Consider the following 12,166-nt stretch of genomic DNA (forward strand, 5'->3'; position numbering starts at 1 on the left):
GACTTCCGTACAGTACTTCAGGCAATCATTTTCTCAAAGATAGACTATTGCAACTCACTTCTGATCGGCCTCCCTGCAAATACTATCAAGCCATTACAGATGGTACAAAATGCCGCTGCCATGATTCTAACCAGATCCAAAAAATGGGACCACATCACCCCCATTCTGAAGATCCTCCACTGGCTCCCTATCAATTTCAGAATACTGTTCAAAGTTCTAACCATCACCCACAAAGTGATATTCAACATCACACCTTTGGATCTCAAGTTCCCTCTCAGAATGCACTTACCATCCAGGCCGGTAAGAGCAGCATATAAAGACACCCTCCAGGTTCCTTTTCTAAAAACAACTTCAGGAATGAGAGCCCTCTCAGCGTCTGGTCCAAAACACTGGAATTCTCTCCCTCCAGACCTACGGCTAGAACATTGCCCGGTTACTTTTAAGAAAAGACTCAAAACCTGGTTGTTCAATCAGGCCTTTTCCCATTCAGATAATCCTCTGAATTAAATTCCTCCCCGTTCCTCAGCAGTATTTACACTTTTCCTATTCATTTATATCTCCTTAGTCAAAAAATTTCATGTTCAGATTTGCTCCTCTACTTAGCTCCTGTTGCCTTCACTACGGTTCACATACCTAATCCTCACCCCACTAGCCGTTTATTATATTTGTACAGTGACACCCTTATATGCCCCTCTGTTCCAAGATTTCAGTTTGGTGCTATACCTTAGCGTCAACCCCTAGTTTTCTGTTGCTTAGTTCAAGACCTAAGCCTCTGCGATCATGTATGTATTATATTTACTCTCTTTGAGACACTGTTTTCTGTACAAATGTTAAATGTTATTCTGCTTGGTTTTTGGTTAATAAGATATTTTATTATTAGTTCTTTGTAATTGTTCACATTTGAAGCTCTGTCAATGTTCAATGTAATTGCTTTCATTTACTGAAGCACTGTTTCTGTTCAATGTAAACCGAACTGATTTGTAAACCCTTACAAGAATTTCGGTATATAAAACTGTTAAATAAATAAATAAATAAATTCAGTAAGAGCAATGTCAACTTCAGTAGCACACTTTCGTTCAGTGCCAATCCTTGACATATGTAAAGCAGCAACATGGAGTTCTCTTCACACTTTTGCAGCTCATTACTGCTTGGACAAAGAAGGAAGACAAGATTCAGCTTATGGACTATCTATCTTAAAGAACTTGTTTCCAGTTTAATCCCAACTCCTTCTACATCCAACTTACTATGATCTTCGGCTGACTCATTCTCAACAATACTTACTGTAACTTCACAACGAATGACCCTGCTCTAGCTTGCTATTCACCCATATGTGAGGACTAGCATCCTGCTTGTCCTGGGATAAAGCAAAATTGCTTACCTTGTAATAGGTGTTATCCCAGGACAGCAGGATGTAGTCCTCACAGAACCCACCTGCCACCCCGCGGAGTTGGGCCTCATACCTTTAATTATTTTATTTTTGCTAACGCTTTTTGCTACATACGAGACTGAAGAGAAACACCTGTGGCAGAGAATTTCATGGCATGCTGGGCATGCTCAGTGGCCTCTCAGGGCCAGTCAAAAGTTTCTAGAAACTTTGACAGAAAGGTTTCCCGCGCTGGGCTCCGTTCAGTGACGTCACCCACATGTGAGGACTACATCCTGCTGTCCTGAGATAACAACTATTACAACTATTATAACAACTATTACAAGGTAAGCAATTTTGCTGTATGTGCACAAATGTTGGCCCTGCCCCAGAATGCCTCTGCCCTGCTCCTTTTTACCACATACAAATATACTCGTGGTCCTCGATTTATGCATGTACATTGCATTTTTGAAATAGCATATACTCACTAGGGATGTGAATCGGTTTTTGACGATTTAAAATATCGTCCGATATATTTTAAATCGTCAAAAATCGTTAGAGGCGATATTTAATAGGAATTCCCCCGATTTATCGTCAAAAATTAAATCAGGGGAAGGGGGAGGGCGGGAAAACCGGCACACTAATACATCCCTAAAACCCACCCTGACCCTTTAAAATAAATCCCCCACCCTCCCGAACCCCCCCAAAATGTCTTAAATTACCTGGGGTCCAGTGGGGGGGACCCGTTGTGATCTTCCACTCTCGGGCCACGGGTGCGTTGATAGAAATGGCGCCGGCGCAAAATGGCGCCGGCCATTACGGCAACACAATTCGAGTGCAGGAGGTCGTTCCCGGACCCCCGCTGGACTTTTGGCAAGTGTTGTGGGGGTCAGGAGGCCCCCCCAAGCTGGCCAAAAGTCCCTGGGAGTCCAGCGAGGGTCCGGGAGCGATCTCCTATGCTCGTGACGTTGGGGGACAGGAAGCAAAATGATGCCGGCGCTACCTTTGCCCTGTCATATGACAGGGCAAAGGTAGCGCCGGCGCCATTTCTATCAACGCACCCATGGGCCGAGAGTGGAAGATCACAACGGGACCCCCCCACTGGACCCCAGGTAATTTAAGACATTTTGGGGGGGTTCGGGAGGGTGGGGGATTTATTTTAAAGGGTCGGGATGGGTTTTAGGGATGTTTTAGTTTGCCGGTTTCCCGCCCTCCCCCGATTTACGATTTACACATTATTTAAAAAAACAAAACCGCGACGATCCGATTCCCTCCCCCAGCCGAAATCGATCGTTAAGACGATCGATCACACGATTCACATCTCTAATACTCACATATGCATCTTTTTCTGCTCACATGCTATTTTTTACATGCACATCTTTTGAAAGTTCACCTTTAAGTATTTACTTGTAATTGAAAAATGGATCTTACTTTCTAAAAAATGTGATTAATATTTCTTAGCTATATAAACTAGTATGCATAGTAGAGTATGCTTTGCAAAAGTGCACATATTCATGACCTATCCTAGTCAAGTATGTGACTCTTTTTTTTTAATTTGTACTTGTGAATTTATGTACATAATCTGTTCCTTTGACAAAACCAAAATGTTCTTAAAACTAAAATCCTCATTTCCCTTGGGAACCTTTTAATTTAAATATTTATCCTCTCTTGTCACATAGGTCAAAGTTGGAGATAAAGAAGTAGATATAATGGGTACCTTTAAACTATATATTACTACAAAACTCCCGAATCCTGCCTTTACTCCTGAGATCAATGCTAAAACCTCAGTAATTGATTTTACTGTTACAATGAAGGGACTTGAGAACCAGTTACTAGGAAGAGTTATTCTTACTGAGAAACAGGTAACCTAAAAGGATGAAGCTGCTGCTGCCTTTACTAATCTGCTAATCTGCGATTACACAGTATTTCAGAACTAACAACATTAATTAATGTATTGAACAGTGCTGGTGAAGGGAGCATAGCTCACAAAAGCTAGTTACAAATGTATTTAGTCCAGTAAAATGTCACCTACAAGTTGTCTGATGACTTTATTTCTATGTATTCAAGTGGTGTAATACAGCAACTACCTTATTTATAAGAAAGAGGAAACTGGCTGCCTGAGTTCCTCTGCTGGCACAGTTCTTTTGCTCCCATGTCAGTCAGGGTTGGAGATACTATGAAGGTAGCAATCAAAGCACCTAGGGGAAGGGAGTAATAGTCATCACACAATGGCACCATCTAATGCTCACATTTAGGGCCCGGGATTGCAGAGTCCTGGAAAAAGCTCTATTTTCATGTCCCCAGCCAAGGGCTATAGTTCAGTTGGGAGGGAATATAAAATAGGGAGGTTGAATGCCCCAGATACTTGGAAATGAAGGTTCCTGGTATCAGACCCCTGGCCTGTTTCTGACTGACTTGACTCCCATAGGGGATTTCCTCTTCCCATCATGCACGACACAACCCTTCACCCCTACTCCAAGTGCCAATGCTGGTCCCAGCTCTCTCCCAGGACAAATTGCAAAGGACAATGCCTCCTTGGTAGCAATCCTTTCCTCCCTCCATGTGTCAGAAGAGCTAGGCGATATCATTCCAAGTTTGGTGCCTGGCAGCAGCATGGTTTTGTATGCCTTCCTGCTATTGAAGATAGCCGGGACCTCCAGAATAGTATATTCCCATTCTGGAGGGGTGGATAATGGGGGTAGGGTTGGTGCTTCAGACTTTGGGGAATCAGGAGAAAGGCCAATGGGGAGATTCTTTCTTTGGACCTGGAGAATAGGGATTTTACTGTGGAAGAGTCAGGCTCTTTACCATGCTTGGGATGGGGCAGTGAGCCTTGCATGTTTGGCTATTTTGCATGGGGGATTTTAGAAGCTAGTTAGCATGTACAGCATCACCTTTTGGGTTACTGTGCATGCTACTGTGGCTTAGTGACACTGGCACAAATTTAACCTGCACACAGTAAAACTCAGTGCATCATCTGTTAGAGATGTTTTACAATAACATTTTTATTAACTGATGTGCATGTTTTTATGTATAGACCTCTAAATACTGATGGACCAGAAAGGTGGTGTATAAACTTTAGTTTGGATTAGATTTGAATATTTATTTATTTATTATTTTGCTATACCGATTTTCATGACAGGAATCACATCAAACCGGTTTACATTTAACAACGTGTGTAAGGTATAGAGAACTCGAACCACAGTAGCAAGAGAGTGGTTAGAAAAGTGCAACAGTTACAATAAAACAGGGTAATGATAACTGGGATCTGGAGAAGAAAAAGTGGGGAGATAACTGAACAGGAAAATATTTACAAGGTAGCAAAATCGATTCCTAAATGATATTTACAGGGTAACACAATTGATTCCAATAGAGTGCAAGTGTATAACAAATGATATTAATAATACGGTGAAGGAGATGACAGTGAAGTTAGAGCTTGCTTATTTAAATCCATTTTTTATTTAAATCCATATATTTAAATAAAAATGGATTTAAATCCATATATTTCTTACAAACTAATATGCAATTAGTTTGTAAGAAATATATAATTTCTAAAATGAAAGAAAGGCACATGGACATAAAATATAAATACAAATATGGAGGTCGATATTCAGCCATACAGTGGCTAGTTAAGTTTGCTGTATATAGCTATTCGGCAAACTTAACGGGGCTGCGCAGCTGAATATCCCCATTAAATTATCCATTATGTCAAACCGACTAACTTTAGTTCAGCCGTATGGGCCGACCTGAGTTAGCCGCATTGGTTAAGTGGCTATTTCTGGCCTGCCCCGAAATACATCCTACCCACCTCAGACTTATGTGCTTAAATTTTAGGTGCACTAAATTTAGGAGCATATGGCGCTGAATATCCCCAGTTAGCCATTTAGATGAATAACGTTTCAATTTTCCATCTAAATGGCTTTTGAATACCAACCTCATGATATTTAATATTTGTATAATTTCTTTGTTTCTAATAGGAGCTTGAGTCAGAACGAATTAAACTTATAGAAGATGTAACATTTAATAAGCGGAAGATGAAAGAATTGGAAGATAACCTTCTCTATAAACTGAGTACCACTGAAGGTAATACATAGGGACTGAAAGCCTGTAACTACGGTTCATGGCAATAACTTTATATCAGATGTGCTGTCTTATAACCTGGATAACGTTAAATTTAATCAGCAATAGACTATATTCAATATGTAGCAGTTAAAAAAAATTATTGCCAGCAACAGGCCTAATACCCTATTGTCCACATCCAAAAATAGCATAGCACCCTACCCCCTCCCAACCCCCAAATATTTAAAATAAGTTATAGGCTATAGTTGCCCAAGGCACTCTCCCCTAGAAATTAAAATAAAAGGGCTGACTCCAGGCCCTCTCTTGTCCCTGCGTCCACCCTCCTGCTTCACCTATAACCCTTGCCCCAACACTCCCAAGCCATTCAGACCCCCTCCATACCCACAAGGGCAAGCCAGGAGGCAGTACAACATTACTGTTCTCCCACTGCTGTCAGAATCTTACATGACAGCAACATTGGAAGCATACTCTGCCGTCAGAGGAATACCAGATGTGGCAGGAGCATGGTAAGACTCTGTCATCTCCTGGCTCATTCGAGGGGGCTTGAGGGGGTTCTAGCTGAGTAGGGAAGGTGGGGATAGGGATTCTGAGCAGGATGGGGGACAGAGCTGGCCCTATTATTTTAATATCTGGAGGGATTGGTTGGGCTGCTATTGCCTCTTATTTTAAATATTTGGGGGACTTGGGTGCTACACCACAATATTTATTTTAAAGTATTTTAGGGGGGTGGGGAGGTAGGCGATCAGGCCCGTTGCCTGTAAGGACTTTTTTTCATTTAACGAGCCATATGCTGAATATAGCTGATTAGATTTAAGATTATCCAGGAGACTTGTCCCACTAAATATTTAGTCCAAGATTTCTGGGTAATGTTGCCAGCCTACTGAATATAGACCTCAATCTTGTTGAAATGAAGAAAATAAAGAATGAATACAATCATGGGTTAGTTTTCATCTGAGCTGATGGATATTTTATTTATTTATTTACTTATTTATTTTTATATACCGTCATTTGAACTAGTATATCACATCGGTTTACCAAAAATAAACAGGATTGCTTACAAAAGGCATCTTAACAGAGTTTCCTATGATAGGGCATAAAAACAGCAAAGTTGGAAAAATAGGTGGAGGGGGAATCATATGGTGTGACAAACATTTTTGACTTGAGCCCTGACAAGAAAACGTTTCCTTTCCTCGAGAAGCTAAATAGATATTTTTCCCTACGTTCTAAGGAACTATTTTTTAAGTGGATGGACATGTAATGAAATCTGTCTTTTTAAACCTAAACAATAAGGGGCGGATGTTAAAGGCTTTTAAAAGGATTTTGCATAGGCCGCCGGCGCGCATAAAGCCCCGGGATGTGCATAAGTCCCGGGGCTTTCGAAAAGGGGCAGGAGGGGGCGTGTCCGGGGGCGTGCCCCGGCATTTCAGGGGCAGGCCTGGGGGCGTGACGCCGGCCCGGGGGCGTGGTCGAGGCCTCCGGACCAGCCCCCGGGACCGGAGGACGGAGCAGGGCTGCTGGCCGACGCGCACAAAGTTAGGGGGGGGTTAGATAGGGCCGGGGGGTGGGTTAGGTAGGGGAAGGGAGGGGAAGGTGGAGGGAGGGCGAAGAAAAGTTCCCTCCGAGGTTACTCCAAAATCGGAGCGGCCTTGGAGGAAACAGGCAGGCCGCGCTGGGCTCGGCACGCGCAGGTTGCACAAATGTGCACCCCCTTGCGCGCGCCGACCCCAGATTTTATAAGATACGCGCGGCTACGCACGTATCTTATAAAATCCAGCGTACTTTTTAAAAATCTGCCCCTAATGTTGTATGTGCATAATATGTAGGACACTACTCAGGATGTATAGCATATGCTGAAGCACCTCATGTCTTGGGAACTTGAAAGTCTTTAGCTATGTTTTGTATTTCAAAAACCAGTAGGGTTACTTAAACCGAACCCTCGGAGATATTACGTCATAAATATCCACCTCTGAAGTTAGTAATATATAACTATAGAATTTTCTCAACGTGTTTTAAACATGCCTTGAATTTTAGGCTCCTTAGTAGAATGATGAATCTTTGATTGGTGTTCTGCGAGCAAACCAAACAAACTGCAAGTGAAGTAAGTGAGAAGCTTCATGTAGCAGCAGAAACGGAGGTGAAGATTAACAGAGCCCAAGAAGAGTATCGGCCTGCTGCTACCCGAGGGGAAGCATCCTGTATTTCCTCATTACAGAAATGAGCATGGTCAACGTCATGTACCAAACCTCACTGGCTCAGTTTTTGAAGTTATTCAATCTGTCCATGGCTAAGTATGACTGTCATTCAGCTATTGTATTTTCATGTAATCATTCATTAACATTCCAAGTTAGAGAAATAATGCACTCCTCTTGTTGTTATTCTTTTGCTTTAGATCTAAGAAGAGTCCTATTCCTCAGAAAAGAATTGCAAATATTATAGATTATCTGACCTTTGAAGTTTTTAAATACTCTGTTAGGGGTCTATATGAAAACCACAAGTTTCTGTTTACTCTTCTTCTGGCATTGAAGATTGACCTTGAGAAGGGTGCTGTTAAGCACAAAGAGTTCCAGGCACTTATTAAAGGTAAGAAATTCAAACCAAAATACCAGACACTGGCTTAACTGTTCAGATGGACAGGATGCTTTTTATGATCCACTTTGGGGTTTCTTGCTCTGTAAAGTTCCTTTTATATGAATATGCTGCAGATATGTATATTGAACCTGAATTTGCACAGAAATACTGGGTCCGATTAATCCAAAATAAATTTGGCTTCTGGAGGCAATAAAACACCCCAGCAATATCCCAGATAGTATATCATACAAACAGAAGCAGGTGAATTTTCAAAGGAGTTACACATGTAAATATAACATATTATCATAGCAATTTTCAAAAGCTATTTACATGCCTAAAATGCACTTATGTGAGTAAATCCTATGTACAATTCAGTGACATATTGTAGCAATTTTCAAAAGCCCACTTACCAGGGTAAAGTGCAGTTACATGTGTAACACCCATATCAGGCCCATATTTGGGAGATAGTTGTCAAAAAGAAAAATGTTTGCCACAGACAAAAAGCTATGCAGAATGTGCAGGAGACAGAGCCATTATGGTTGTTTCACTAACATAATCTGCCCACAAACAAACACCTAGTCAGTCACATAGCTACATCCCTTTTGTTCACCTCAAGGAGCCCTTGGACTTACAACCTTTACTTTAGGCATAGAAAGAAGTAACTCTGAGCCCAGAGCACTACTGTGGCCATGCAAATATAAAAGGGAGAAAGCAGACCAAATGATTGCCAGCATGGTTAAATGGTGAGGTAAAAGAGGCTATTAAAGCCAAAAGGACGTCTTTCATAAAGTGGAAGGTGGATCCATATGAAGAAAATAGGAAGGAGCATAAGTACTGACAAAGCTGTAAAGCCAAAAGAAAAATGTCAAAAGAAGAGCTTTTGCAGGAGAGGCAACAGCTAAAAAAAATTGAGTTCAAGTACATTCATAGCAAGAAGCCTGTGAGGGCTTCTTGCTATGAATGGAACCCCTGAGGGGTAAAAGTAGTGCTCAGGAGACAAAGCAGAGCAGATAAACTTTGATCTTCATCGAGGAGGATTTAGGAGAGATACCTATGCTGGAAAACTTGTTTGAGCATGATAATTCAGAGGAGCTGAATCATATCACCAGGAAGACAAATCACAGGGACTGAATGGCATACATCCCAGAGTTCTGAAGGAATTCAAACATGAAATTGCAGACTTACTACTAGTAAGCTCTGATTTCTCATTCAGATCAGCTACGGTGCCTGAAGACTGGCTCCAGGGGTAATCTAGGAAACTATAGACCAGGGAGCCTTACATCAATATTGGGCAAAATGTAGAAGCTATTCTGAGAACAAAATTACAGGCTTTCTGCATAGACAGACTAATGGAGCAGAGCCAACATGCATTTAGCAATGGGAAAACATGCCCTACAAATTTGTTAGATGTGTTTTGAAGGGGTTAACAGACATGTTGATGAAAGGTGAGTTATTTGATATAGTGTATCTGGTATAAGGAACCTTTGGTTTCCCCTTACTAAAGGAGTGTAGAAATTGACTAGGGAGGTTCAATGAGGAAATAAGTGGGAGAGGTTTGGGTTTTGCTCCCCCATGTAGGAACATGCAGGTGGTATGTCCTAGCTGTTTGTCATCCTACAGCAGAGTCTATCCTCCTGGTTTTTAGTTTGGAACTTGAGTTAACAGGCTGTGGATTTTAGTTACCTTTTCAAGGAAGCAGGTTGCATTCTGTCTCCTGCTTTAATTTCTCCTAATTTATGGAATGGGAATAAGGAAGAGTCCCTGTGAAGGAGTCAGACTTTAGTTGACTTGACTATCCAGCATTTTAAGTATTGCTTTGGACTCTCTCAAGACAAGTTTTGAGAGTTCCCTGTGAGAGCCAATCCTCCTGGTTGCGGTGGATTGGGGTGTCCCTGTACTGTAGGCTGCATTTGGGGTAAGGAAGCCCTGCAGTGTGCTATATCTCCTTCTGAGTATAGACCTAACAGTGACCTGATACAGTGGAAGAATATTTATCCCAGGACAAGCAGGATGCTAGTCCTCACATATGGGTGACGTCAGCAACGGAGCCCTAGTGCGGGAAAACTTCTGTCAAAGTTTCTAGAAACTTTTGACTGGCAGCCTGGGGCTACTGAGCATGCCCATCATGCCATGATATTCTGTGCCACAGGGGTCTCACTTCAGTCTTCATTTTTCCGCGCCGCTGGACAGCAGCACGGATACCGGAGTCCTCTGAGTTTACCTCAGCGATACTAATTAGTTAGACTTCTTCTCATTCTCCCGTAAGGGGTCTCATTTTTTCTCAATTCACCGGCTGGTGAACTATTTTAGCGTTTTATAAAAAAAAACAAAAAAAACCCGCTATTAATTTTTCTGTCATCGACGGCCATCGATGTCAAAATGTCGTCAGGGTTCAAAAAATGCCCAACTTGCAACCGCACAATGTCGGTTACTGATCCGCACGCAGAGTGCGTTAGATGTCTCGGCAAAAAACATGACATTTCCTCTTGCAAGAAATGTCAAGAAATGACACCAAAAGGCCATAAGCTCCGCCAGGAAAAGATTCAACAGCTTTTCAGTTTACAACTGACTCCTTCTCCGGCCACTTCTTCGAAGTCTTCACCAACAGGAGTTTCGAAAAAGGTATTGTTAAAAAAGCGCTGTCCCGACGGTTCCGGAGATAAATCCTCCCCTACCCCGTCGACATTGTCGATACGCTCGGCGGCAGATATAAGGCCTAGGCATAAACATCGGCACAGGCACGCCTTGGCTTCACTGTCAGGATCTGTCCGAGGAGAACCGTTAGAGAAACGGCCTAAATTTACCACAGCCTCGATGCCTGAAGGGCCTACTCCGTCAGCTCTTCCGCAGCAGAAGGAGTCATTGATACCTCCACCGGTGACACTCTCTACATCGATACCGCAAGACTTCACAGCCTATATAAAAAAGGCAGTCTTACAGGCGATCAAAGAACACTTGCCGGTGCCTCCACCGATGCCAGCAACATCGCTGATGCCGGTGATATCCACCTCAACATCGACGTCACCGATGCCGGTACAATTGGTACCGATGTCTGTTTCATCGACGATGACACCGATTCCGGGACATCTCCCGATGCTGGGCACCGTCCCGATGCCGGGCACCAACCCAAGACCAGGTACTCACCCAATGCCGGCCACTGTTTCAATGCCGCTCACTGCCATGTCTACAGCCACAATAGCAGTGCAAAGCCCCGTCCAGCTCCCGGGTACCTTCTTGGCTCCAGAATCCTTCCCAAGGCCACAGGACACATCTATTCATTGGGCATCAATATTAACCACAATGCCCTCATCGATGCCCCCATTTTCATCGGGTACATCATCGATGTTTTCTACGCCTTTTCATCCAGCATCGACGTACATAACTGCAACTGAACTGAAATGGGTGCGTGAACCGGGCTACCCTCCCCAGGCCTCCACCTGGGGAGGGTAGTCCCCTCAGGACCTCTCAACTCCCCAGGGAGGCAGGGCAACCGGGACTAAAATTAACCAAATTAAACAAAAAACCCAATTTACAGAAAAAAACCAAATAGGCCTAATAGAAAATAAAACCCAAAACGCGAACCTGACTAACAACCAGAATCAGGCCCGACAGGGCTGTGACCGGACCTGCACCACCTACTGGAGACAGAGTAAGACTGAGGGGCTGTGACTGGCACAGGGGCATATATGCTCCGCCCACAAGTTTTAGTCTGTCTCCATCTACTGGTGCGGAGTCACAACCCAGGTGTCCTGGACTGATCCTTGGTACTACAGGAACGAAAATTATCAGGTAAGAAACTAATTTTCCTATATCATCGATGACAAAAACAAAATTTACGATGCCACTTCCTGCTGGAGTTGATGTATCCTCTGAAGCAAGATTATACTCAGTGCTTCAGAAAAAATATCAAGATCTGCTGGATTCCTTACCTTCAAACCCGGTGGAAGAGGAGTCTTCTTCCCAAGAACCCATCCCAGGGCCCTCTGGTGTACCTCTTCCACATCCAACTGGAAAACCAGGTCCACATACTCTAGATTATGACTCATGGAGTGACACACAGTCTGACACCTCAGAAACTTTTATGTCTGACCCGTCTCCTCAACATCCAAGAAAACAGTCTCCACCAGAAGACCTTACTTTTTCCTCTTTTATTCA

General features: G+C 43.0%; 1 protein-coding gene across 1 annotated transcript in view; it reads left to right on the top strand.

Annotated features, from left to right (window-relative positions):
- DNAH8 (dynein axonemal heavy chain 8) overlaps positions 1-12,166 on the top strand; it is a 1,926,251-nt gene that overhangs the window by 1,700,118 nt on the left and 213,967 nt on the right. The window contains 7 exon segments of the mRNA XM_029592920.1: positions 3,043-3,225; positions 5,341-5,446; positions 7,475-7,488; positions 7,490-7,513; positions 7,515-7,622; positions 7,625-7,731; positions 7,833-8,023. Coding sequence (XP_029448780.1) covers positions 3,043-3,225; positions 5,341-5,446; positions 7,475-7,488; positions 7,490-7,513; positions 7,515-7,622; positions 7,625-7,731; positions 7,833-8,023 — 733 coding nt within the window.

The sequence above is a fragment of the Rhinatrema bivittatum genome, chromosome 3, assembly GCF_901001135.1.
Source record: "Rhinatrema bivittatum chromosome 3, aRhiBiv1.1, whole genome shotgun sequence".
Lineage (NCBI taxonomy): Eukaryota > Metazoa > Chordata > Amphibia > Gymnophiona > Rhinatrematidae > Rhinatrema > Rhinatrema bivittatum.